Genomic DNA, 12,389 nt, shown 5'->3' with positions numbered 1-12,389 from the left:
TATAGGACTATAAAGTGGGGTTCTCTCTCACAGCGAAGTATGAGAGCCCTACACACAGTAATTTTTCTAAATCTGTCCAAGTAGAAATTTCTTTTACAAGAAGAAATTTCTCCTGTCAGATATCCTGTTTGCAAGTTCCTCTTGTAAAACCTCTTCACTATTTCTAAAGAGCCACGCACTATTTTCATATCTCTGTGTTTCTTTCAGTTCAATTAAAAATACTGGTCTGTCTTTTAGATACTATATACAGCGATGAGCTCTGAGTTGATTTAAAACTAAAATTTTTATAATGAAAGCAAAGCAGCTCACTGATTTGTTCTAATAGTGTGTGGAGTGATGCTGGCTCTTATTTATATGGGATTCATTAACAATAAGTGAATGTAAAATGTCGTTACACTTCAGTTTTAACGGGGCAATCATGATTGTCTTTCAGAATTTCTTCCTTCAGGTCAACATGTTTTAATTAACAATCACTTTGGATGTAATCAACAGAACAGAGGACAAATCAAGCTACTGAGGTAAAATTGTCTCTCAGCTCATTAGCCAAACCGGAAAGAAAAAACACAAAATTAGAGTTGTTCAGTAGCCAGAGATGGTGATGCTAATAGTCACATATTATATGCAAAGTATGAAAATAATGCAATAAAGCATTGTCAGAAATGTGCATAATACAGATACAAATACAAATTTTCAGAAAGTTTCACTAGAGGAGGAAACAAATGCAATTTAAAGTTGGGGCGGAGAGGAGCAGTTCTGGAAGAACTTCCCCTAAATCTGCATGTCATGATGAGGACACAGTGTGGTCTTTCTCTCACTTTGTTTCATTTGAGACTTTTGGGCAGAAAAGTGCTCAGTTTTAGAATCCTTTATGTGGAATTAGCAGTCTATGCATGCAGTGAGGTTTGATTTATGAAAAGATGCATGCATACATCACTCAAGACGTTACATGATGGTTTGTGTGCAATCTGTATAATGCTTGTGAGATAAATCAGATCTGATGCTTTCGTTCGTTCCAAAAACAACCATTAATCCTCACATTCCTGCCTCTTGTCTTCTTTAAATCACCAGTATTGCGTATTTTCAGCGGTCGGCGGAAGCCGGGAAAGCAAGAGGGAAAAGAAAGCAAAGTTCTAGGTCTTTACATGGATTTGAACCCACAACCTAATTACTGACCTCCTTCACAACAAAAAAAAAACAGAACCACCACAATTTCTCAGACACAACTGGAGGATGAAAACTTTAAACCATCAGTAATTTGTTTGGCCACCTTTATCTTTGATTATAGCAGTAATCCTCCTCCTGATGGATTGGCATAACATCTTGTTTAGAGTTGTATTTCCTGATTCACAGGTTGCTCCAGAAACCTGGACTCACCGGCCGTGGTTTCCTAGCAGCTGAATTTTTTTCTTCTCCACCTGTCGTGTGTGTGTTTTTTTTAATAGGGGTGGGTAGATTGAAAAAGGCCTGTTCAAACATTGTACACTAAAACAAGCTAACAAAGAAAAACAAAACAAAAAACTGAACACATGTCACTGTGGGACAGGTTGAACATGTTTATTCCAAAAGACATTTGTGTGTCTATAGGTTTGAACAACAGGGCAATCTTTCTAAACAACATTGCACCGTCACCTCCACACCTCCCATCCCACACCCCTTCACCGACAATCACAATTGCAGAATCTCTTGCTCTTCAATAGGAATAACAATTTAATCATAATATTCATCGTCCATTTTCATAATCCATAGAGCACTAGTATAGAAATATGAAAAAATACCAAAGAAACAACATAAAAGTAAACAAAAGGATTGTTTTGTGGAGTGACCATTCTGACACCCCACTTGATTTGTTTTGTGACCCTCCCGTTCCTTTTGTTGTTATACTGACACTATTTTTGGCTTTTTATGGGATGTACCTTCCTCTTCCATCCCAGCAGTGACACTTTACAGCTAATGCATGCTTTCGGCGGTGGTTTAAAGCTGTCTGCGGCCATGGTGCCGTCAAAAACAATGTTTCACACACACACACAGCCAAAGAGGACATCAAAAAATAGACAGCTTTTAGACAACAAGGACATCAGAAATGAAAATACTGTGGCAGTCTCTACTTTATCGTGTGTGTGTGTGTGTGTGTGTGTGTGTGTGTGTGTGTGTGTGTGTGTGTGTGTGTGTGTGTGTGTTGCCTTATAAGCGTCCCAAACAGATGGAAACAAACACAACAAGACACATCCAGATCCAGGTCTGCTTCTGTTAACGATAGTTATTCAGAATGAGAGAACACACGATGTTATCATTCATTATCTGGAGCACAACGTTGTCGACACACCTATCTGAGAGATGCATCATTTTTCACAATACTGCAGTGTTTACCTCAACAACAATAGTCGTATTTTGTCCCCAGCAGAAATATAAAGACCTGAACTGATGATTTTCCATATTGCACATTTTGAATTTTATACTGTGGATGTGGATGTGGTGATTTTGTGTGTTGGAGGAGAAGGTGTCGTCAAGAGACAAAAACTGTGGGTCAAATTGGGGAATTAAAGAATAAACCCAGAGTAAAAAGGCAAAAATAACACTAAAGCGTTGAAGAGGCAGGAAACACGATCACGAAATATTAATCAGCTGCTGAAAAGCATTACATTCATGTAATAAATATATTAAAAAAGACAAACAAGCAAACACTGAGCAAGAAGGTGGGATTTCCATGCACAGACTAGATTTTTGAAAAGACTTCTGCATACAAGAATTCTAACTACAACTAAGATTGTGTCAAAATGCCCCGCAGTTCAGTCAGTAGTGAGTCACTCTGGAGGAGCCACAGCAACCGCTTCAATGAGCACTGATGAGTTGATGACCTGGAGTGCAAAATATGCAAATTCATCTTGTGAAAATGTCATATAACAAAAAAAAAAAAAAAAAACCATACAAACTGAGAATGACCAAATAATGAAATTGTTGTGTTGACTTCTGAAAGGGGCCATTTAATAAAGAAGAGAACACAGAATTCTGAGTAGGTTTGATTAAACTATAAAGGTATCACGTAACGTAACCTTACACACACATATTAATAAGTGGATTGTAGCTGAAATCTGCACAGAAATCTGATCTGTCTCTCTTGTGAGTGTGGACATCACTAGAAGCAACCACTTAATTCAGTTTGGACTGATAAGATGATTCATCTCCCCACAAACAAGCAATGATTGGGGTAATGGTGCATAAAATGAAGGAGACTTAACGAAGACGGTGATATTGCTTCCTTTTTTTTTTTTCTTTGTCAACAGATCCAAGCTACTGTTGTTATTTTCTTACTTTCCTTTCCTGCCTGTAGCTAATTGGGCTCATGCTTTTATTTTGAAACTTTTTTGTAGCAAATTGCTGTTGTTTTGTAGCGGGGGGGAATTAGATTTATGGTACATCTACATTACGCTTTGGCTCCTGCTTGTAGTTTTAGTTGTTTCAGTGAATTTATTGACGGTAAGATACAGAATGTGACCCGCTTAAACATTTCATTTACATCACCTTCATTCACTAATTGGTTCGGCGATCACAAATGCTGGCAAAACAAGAAGCCATTGATCAGGAGCGATTAGTGATTACTTTCAGGCGAGACACGCAGCCAGAGTGGAAGGTCGAGAGATTGACCTTCTCAGACGGTCCGCTCTACTTCCATGGCCACTGCCTTGTGATCTGATCAATAAAACCAGTTTGTGCATCTCAGTTTTAATCCCACGTTGATGGAAATCTCTATGGCATGCTTTGAATAACCACTAGTATTAATATGATAAAAGTTTGCAAATACAAACAATTATGATTAAAGGCTGTGGATTTTTTTTTTTAAAAACTAAAAAAAACCTTGCAGTGGTATCAATAGTTGCTCCACACATTAACATCACAATTAAGAGACACCAGATTATTTTCCTAGCAGAGTGACAAGCGTGTGTTTCTTCTAAATATATTTATTAGCACGTCTGTCTGTTTTCAACCCCCTCCCCTGTGATCGAGTCCCCAACTGCAAAGGGAGTAATTAGAGCTCGAGACGGTATTGACAGGGATGTGTTGAGGCTTTTACTCTGGCAGGAGCCTCTGTCGCTAACGGCCAAGTCTGTCTGTTAGACAGAAAGAAGGAAAAGAAGTTGCAGCTAAAGTTGGCACATTCACAAACCCATTAAAAGATGCCCAGAATTAACAGATGAGAGCAGCTTTGGTTCTCGTCTATCTGGACTCTCTCTTGGTCTTTCTATCTATTTCATGCCGTGTGAAAAGAGATTAAAAAAAAAAAAAGAAATAGAAAAAAAAAAAAGTAAAGCTTGGAGAGCGTTTATCCAGGATAACGACTGACATCAATTTCACATTTCAAAGAGTTTTCTTCTCTCTCTCTTTCTTTCATGGCTGTCTGATTATTACACATTCGGAGAAAGCTGCTGTTGCTGGTTACGTGTTTCTCCTCGCTTTTGAGTAGTTAAGACACACACTTACAGGAAGTACAATTTGTTTCAGATACACACACACACACAGGCACGCAGTGTAAGGAAAGGCAGGCCAAATGCTACTGTTTACATTGTCTGGAAGTTGTTTCATCCTCCTTCCCAATAATATCCATGTTATTAAATGCTTTCAGCTGCTGGGGGTGCCGGGAGGGACACAAAACACGATTAGCTTTAATCAGTTTTCTTTGAATTTTACAATCCACCATACTGTCACATATAGTTTCTGTTTAATTCCCATTTTTAACAATTGTAACAAAACAAGACAAAATTAAAAACAACAGGAAATCATTTGCTGAAGTCTTTTAGTCGCTTTTAGTTTTAAATCACATACGGATAGAGTTTGTCCTCCAACAAGGCGTTACTGTACTAGAGTGGGACATGGATGGGCTTCCAGGAAAGTGTCTGTGGAAGAAAACCAGCGGCACACGGATGTATGGGTGAGGCGAGATGGGAAGTAAAGACAGAAGAATCATCCAGTGGACATCATCACGTCATGTGGAATTCAGGTTTATCCAATCATCTCAGTTTGCTTTGTTGCCAGTTCTTTATCTGTAGGCCTCACGCTCAACTGGAGGAACGTTTTCCCCCGTTTATTCACCTTGTAAAAGTCGTCTCGTTCTCCATCAGCCGACTGTGTGGACTTTTTGTTTCTCCTCCTCTCCCCTCATTTGTACGTCGATAAATTTCACCTTTGGAAACGAAGTGTTCTCTCTCTCAGCAGCACAAAAGTTCGTCAGTGACACCACGAACGCCCCCACCACCACCACCACCCCTAAAACCACCACCACCACCACTCTGGCCGTCCTCTCACCTGCTCCTGGACTCAGGCCTGCTCATCCAGTAGGTCTGTGCTGCTCTGTGGAGGTGGAATGGCTCGCGAGGCATGAGGTGGAGGGCTGTGCTGCAGACGCCCTGGGCTGGGCCCCCCTCCGCCCTCACTGTCTGTGTTGGATGAGGACGGGGGCGGGGGTGGAGGTAGCCTGGGTAGGGGCGCTGATGAAGGTGGTATTCTGGTGGTGGTCGACGCTAAGCTGCTGCCCGATCTCAGGCTCTGGATCCTCCGACACTCCTGGCAGATTCGCACGTGAGAGCAGCTGCGGCTGGGGAGTATGATCGGGGTGGGGGCTGGTGGAGGTGGGGTGGTGTTGGCCCCTAGCTGATCATCTAGGAGTCTCTGTGGCCCAGGTCCCAGATCAGCAGACCCTGCTCCACCTCCTCCAACCCCAGCCCCCCCTGTAAGCGGACCACTTCCGCTGTAGAGCTTGCCGTTGCTTAGGCGCATCTCCCTGACCAGGCGCAGCGGGCGAGGGGCCCCCAGTGCGATGCGCGTGGGGTGGCGAAGGGCCGCTGCGCTGCTGAGGGGCCGACGGCGCCGCATACGGGAGCTCTTCTTACAAGAGACGGCGTTTCGGAACTCTGTGATCATCTCCTGACAAACAGACACCTGAAGGAAAAAAGGGAACGGGGGGGGGGGGGGAGACAGGAAGAGACGGAAGGGAAAAAGGAAAAGATAGGAGGGGGAGGGGGCACAGACACGAAGTAGGCAGGCAGCAGAACAAGTAAGGCATTACATAAATTGGAGAGAAGAGAGTAAAACAAGAAAAATGAAAAAGAAACGTCGAAACGGGAAGAAAAACAAGTTGCGAACAAGAAAGAAAAAATGCATAAAGTTAACAAATGACAGGAGAAGTGAGGACACACAGATCCACAAATAGAGGGACGGTTTGAAAGCAGAAATCAAGAGGGGATGGGGGAGGAAGTGGAGATGGATAGAGATGGGAGAATATCCAAGAAGCAGAGAGAGTTATTACAACCCATACACAAAAAACACCTAAATGTTGTTTAGATCATGACACTATGCACTATGAACAGACAGGCAGGCCCGCAAACTCAGGTGCACCCCCCCCCCACACTCGCACACAAACACGGTCACACTTTCATTGCGGTATAATGACTATTTTATCACATGACAAACAAAATGCATCGGCAGAAAAAGAAAAAGAAAAAGACACATTCTCGGTGAAATCATAATAAAAGTCATGTGCTCACATAAACAGAAACAGTAGTCGTTGTCGGAGAACAGACACTGATGACAGGATGTGTGTGTGTGTGTGTGTGTGTGTGTGTGTGTGTGTGTGTGTGTGTGTGTGTGTGTGTGTGTGTGTTTGACAGACAAATAGAGAGTGAGACACACACATGATGGGAGTTATTCAAGAAATGGAAACGAAGAATACCAGCATACATGTGAGGCATGTAAAAGAAGACACATCATGACATTTAATGCTGGGGAAAAAAAGATCACACTACTTCTTTATGCAAGCAAATATTGCCATTTCTCAATATTGCTTATCCATACCATCAAATTTAGCTCACAAACAAAAGGCCATTCTGGGTAAACACCGAACATTAACAGTGGCCAGTGATTTCAAAATAACCAGGACATGCAAAGTGAAAGCAAATTCTCCATTAGCTGTATACATTTTGGGACATTCACAGCAGTTCAGGACCACATACGTAACATTCCTCTCATCTCACATGCATGTCAACACCTTCAACCTTAAATATTAGAGCACAATAAGCAAGCGAAAGCTGAGAATCTACTTGTTGTCACACACACACACACACACACACACACATTTACACAAAACAACATCAGAAGGATTGGCGGAATTTCGTGGGAACCTACTGGGGTGTGTCTGTGGGGTCGGCGAGGGCAGGTATGGGGGCATACCTCATCGGACTCAGCGGAGCGGCGTGTTGACCATACAAACTCCATGATGGCCACAAACACGGCAATAATGAGGCCACAGATCAGCACCACAAAGATGCCCCCAATGTTCTCCATGCCCAGACCTGTAAAGACGACCACAGGAAGGGGAGCGGTAGCGTTTTACGTTTCATTTTCACGTAACTTTTAAATATATTGATCACATGGAGACCCGTTAAAGCAGGGGTACAAATCATCCATGGCTCTAGATGACCCTACGCAGGATTATTAATGAATTAAATACAAATAATTGAATAAAAATAATGGCACACCAACAACAACAATAATAACATTATTATCAAGACAAAACAGAAAAAAACCCCAATAAATTCTAAGATGAACTGTGAGATTGGACCAACGTAGGAATAAGAAAGGAAAGACATGTTATGTGATTGATTAACATCACCTTTCATAACCTTAGGATAAAATCTCTACCAAGTACCTCAATACTAAAGGTTCATCTGTGGTTTATGAATGATAAATGGTATTTATCATTCTTTGCAAGTCCTTTTCAAATAGCAGTCTCTCTCGTGTACTAAAACATGTACTACAATAAATCACTGAAATGTTACCTCTACTGACAAAAAAAGAAAAAAAGAAAAAGGCCCATGATGAACTGGTTGAGTGAATTATTTAACTTGACAATGATCAAAATACTTTGAAGAGATGAAGCTCAAAGACGCTGAAAAAGAGGAATGAAATATTTTTGAAATATTGAACAAAACATTTTTCTAAATAGTTTTTCTTCCAGGGAATATATAGCACGGCCTTTTGGATTGTCTTGGAAGCAGAGACACATTTTAACACACACACACACACACACACACACACACACACACACACACACACACACACACACACACACACACACACACACACACACACACACACACACACACACACACACACACACACACACACACACACACACACACGAACAGGTGCACTCCTTCTAATAAAACTTCCATTAATATATAACTGTGACAAAGATTTGGATGGTTTGTTGTGCTAAGGGCCCTTCAGAAGGACATTAGGTAGGACGTTAAGCAGCGGCTGGACTGCTGGAGAGTAGCAAACAATTATTGGGCAAATTGGAGAGGAGGGGGCCAAGGAGACAAACAGCTGTGGTCGACTGACCCTTGGCACGGTGGTCCTCCTCCTTAGGACATTGGCCTCCCTCCCACCACCTCCTCTTCAGTATCTCCAGCCTGTTATTCTCCTGCAGCTGGAGGATGGCCAGCGTGATCTCATCTCTGAACGGAGACCCTGGCAAATGAGAGTAAAGTAGGATAAGAAGCGATTGGAGTGGGTTGGCAGCAAAGAAGCCCAAAACAGAAGAGGGTACTATTTCAGAACAAAAAAAAAAAAAAAAGAGGATAACATGAAGGAAGGAAAGCATCAGAAAAGGAATAAAGGAGAAGATTCAAAATGGCAACAAGTGACCTTACTGTGAGAATAAAGCGAGGATTAGTGAGAGATAAAGAGTGAGATTACAGCCACACAGAGCCAATGGCACAGCTGCTGGTCAGACAGCATTGAACTCATGCCATGATAGAAATGGAAAAGAATAGATTTAAACCGGAAATAGGAAATAATTTTCTATTTTAAGCTCCTGACTCCTGAAACCTGTCAACCATCTGCTGAATAAGACAGGTTCGCTCTTTCTGCAGTGCCAACTGAATACTGGTGACCATAAGTATATCCACATGGTTGCCAAACTGAAAACAAGGAGCGATTCAGAATTTCAGGAAAACGTGTTTTTTGTTGCTGCCAGTTGGATGTTACCGCTCACATTTATGTCCTTTAAATATGAAGCTACGCCTACAGGAGACGATGTCTCCAGGCTACAGCGGCGTATTTATCTTACGGGCTTCAGAGGTGTCCATCGTAATATTTCTGGTACTTCCATTAAATTTAACTGCTGCCTGAGGTTAATGAGGAAATGTTAATGTTTCATTTGTTTGAAAGTGGCTTTAAACATTTTGACATTTCTCCTTTCAGGTTCGCCTCATGACCTCTTCTCTGGGTCGTCTCTTCGGATCCGTTTATTCTCCACGCTGAAGTACATCAACTTGGCTTCAGCTCTTTCTGCACCTTTAGTCTGACATATCTCACACATCCATGTCCTTGCCCTTCCTCCTGCCCTCCTCTTCATTTGATCTCACATAAATCAGTACTACACAGGTCTAATGATCACATTCTATGTTCCTACATTGTAGCTGTCCTCATTTTCCCTTTCATTATAAAGATGGGTCTTATTTGTAAGGATTTTTCTTCAACTTCAACCTCATAAAGAAGAATTTCAAAGCAAGGTAAAGGTCATTTCATGTTTTTACAGAGTAGTTATAATTTTTTTCTTTGCTTAAAACATCATTAGTAGTAGTGCTATTACCCAGTGGCATGCCAATGCCATAGCCCTTGGTGTCCAGCAGGCCACCTATCTGTGTGAGATTACAGTTGAGGCCGCGGTGGTACTCATTCATGGTGCTCTCCATCAGGAAGGCGTACTTCGAATTGACCACGCGGGCGATACCCTCCTCTGTGCTTTTCACAAATACACTGGGCTGCTTGGAGTTCATGTAGTTCCACATCCGCTGATAGGTCTGGTAACGCGAATTCTGCAGGAATAAAAGGGATCAAGAAAGGGAATTTTAGAATGGGAAATGCATCTTTTAGAGACCCTTCAGCTCCTATGACTTGTTGTAAATATGATTCATAGCCAGACACCAGCTTCATGGATAAAACCTTCCAATTCTTTGATATTTGTGGGTTTACATGATGCAACTTCAATCTTCAAATCCCAGCAGAGATATTCTATAATATCCAAGTCTATAAACTGTGACAGACACAACAGAATCTTGCAGGAGCTCCTCTGAAACCAGCCTTTATTGTATTCAACGTCCACTGATGCCCAAATTTCATCTTCCTCACAGAAGGGAGTGCCAAGTGAAGAAAAGCAGTCCCAGAGTAACATCAAACCACCATCATGCTTTCCCGTAGGCAGGGTGTTATCTTCAGGATATGCTTCATCCTTCCTCCCCCAGATATATTGATGATCCATAAACCCACAATGGTTCAGCTTTGTTTCATCAGAACAGCATCCCTGCCCTCCCGTGGCTTTTCTCGATGGGTTTTTGCTACTGGACCTAACTTTTCTTGCGCCTGTGGGTCAGCAGCGGCAAACATGTGGGAGTTTGGGCATGGAGCCCTGATGTAAATTCAGGCGCTAACAGAAAGAAGGTCGGGGACCATTACTTGCAGAGAGCTACTTAAGCTGCTCTAGTGGGATTTGGTTATTGCAAACAATGGGGAGAATATTTAGCAGGGGGAAAAAAACCCAACCCTTTTTGCTTTCAACTACAGACATATTGAAGAAAACCATGTGAAAAAATACAAGCACAGTCATGCATCAATGGCATACACAGAGAAAATAGAGAGGAAAGAATAGAGAGAAGAAAAGCGATGCAAATCAAGGCTACAGATTTTGTACTCATGCTGCATCTGATGCATCGTTTCACACAGATGGAGGTAAATTGGCACGCAGGAGGTGGTTCTGCACTTCACAAAATATGGCAAGCGCCAAAACGGGATTAAGTGTTGAAGGTGTCCAATTACAATTACATGAGGAATCGCTGCGTATTGTCTGTGAGAAGAAAGTCTGTGTGTGTGTTATTGTATGTGTGTATTTGTGTACTGTGTGTGGATTGGGCATTGAGTGGATTAATATACTGTAGCATTCAAACTGGCTTAAACACGCAGACATAAACCGCTCTGCCTTTTATCCTCAATATGGACAAACACTAACAGTCACAATTTTGGCTTGTAGCCAGTGCTCATGCATGCAAACAAGTGAAAACAAATTAATGGATTTTTACGCACTCACCTACACACACTCGTACATGCAAACACACCTAGAAGCAGACACACACTCACATACACTGTCTCTATCTTTCTATGACAAACACAGATGCCGACACAGATGCCAGGAGCGATCTCATAAGTAAACACAGGCAGTCAGCCACTTAACACAAACACAAACAGCCATAAAGAGCAGAGCAACTCAGTGATATTGTTGCAAACATGAGAACCATTGCTCACTCCAGGCACGGCAGTAACGACTAAAACGTTGCGTTAAATCACACATGCACACACAGAGGTGGCAAATTTTGGTGCAAAGAATGCAGCACAGGAAATTTATTGATTCTTAAGCAAATCAACAATCAATTCAGTGTGTTCAAATGAATGCAGATGCCCACAAATACCATTCAAATATTACACACACAAATCCTCCGTACCATGAAGAACGTCATGGTGCTCCCGCCGTGGATGGTGCCGTACTCAATGTTGGTCTGGTCAGCCAAGTCGTCCGGAGACTCGATGGGAACCTCCATTCTCTGCACAGTCAGGAAGGCTGCAAGGTTGGCCGTGTACGAGGAGATGATGATGAGGGTGAAGGCCCACCTATCAGGGAAAAATAAATTAGTCCTGTTGTTTCTGATTGTTTCTTGATCTGTAAAGCCCAAATAAACCAGGAAATGTTAGGCAGAAATAGCTCAGTCTAAATTGTGTGGGAAAATTGTCCTGAAATTTCTCATTTTTAACCATTAATAATAATCTACACACACAACCTCATAGATGTGGCTTTCTTCTGACCTTTCGTTCACGTTGAGAAACTTTCTTGAAGAGGAACTGCACTCAATAATAATCCCTTGGCCATATCTTGCTAAACCTAGTGTAAATTGCTCATTCTGTCTCCCCCTGCTCTTTATCTCCTTTGCTTTGAGTGATAATTATTTTTTTTCTACGCACGTCTTATTCACAATCGCTCTGTTGCCACAGGAAAATTATCAAGCTGCCACGGCATTTCTGTGAAGTGAATATTTTTGTATTGTTTGCTTGAAAGGTTGGAGCTAAGGGGCTATAAACGATGTTGGCTTTGTGCTTAAAATTCAAAATGTGAATGTCATTATCTCCCAGAGCAGATATGCTAGAAAACAGCAACCTCATGAAAAAAAAACTGCTTGTCTTTATGAAGAAATGAGTTAGCCATTGCTTTAAAAGGCAGGAAGATTTGTGCTAATCGAGTCTGGACTGGTGTGCCACATGCTGTCCAAGCAGCTGGCTTAACTTATTTA

General features: G+C 41.9%; 1 protein-coding gene across 1 annotated transcript in view; it reads right to left on the bottom strand.

Annotated features, from left to right (window-relative positions):
• Positions 1–1,411: 1,411 nt before the first annotated feature.
• grik5 (glutamate receptor, ionotropic, kainate 5) overlaps positions 1,412–12,389 on the bottom strand; it is a 28,830-nt gene continuing 17,852 nt past the window's right edge. The window contains exons 15-19 of the mRNA XM_068323680.1: positions 11,550–11,715; positions 9,647–9,872; positions 8,392–8,520; positions 7,174–7,340; positions 1,412–5,931 (exon numbers count right to left, since the gene is read on the bottom strand). Of these exons, the coding sequence (XP_068179781.1) occupies positions 5,311–5,931; positions 7,174–7,340; positions 8,392–8,520; positions 9,647–9,872; positions 11,550–11,715 (1,309 nt within the window). The 3' untranslated portion in view covers positions 1,412–5,310. The remainder of the gene's footprint in view (positions 5,932–7,173; positions 7,341–8,391; positions 8,521–9,646; positions 9,873–11,549; positions 11,716–12,389) is intronic.

This window comes from Antennarius striatus, chromosome 9 (genome assembly GCF_040054535.1).
Source record: "Antennarius striatus isolate MH-2024 chromosome 9, ASM4005453v1, whole genome shotgun sequence".
Taxonomy (NCBI): domain Eukaryota; kingdom Metazoa; phylum Chordata; class Actinopteri; order Lophiiformes; family Antennariidae; genus Antennarius; species Antennarius striatus.
The sequence above is the reverse complement of the archived record's forward strand: the minus strand, read 5'-3'. Positions and strand labels throughout refer to the sequence as shown.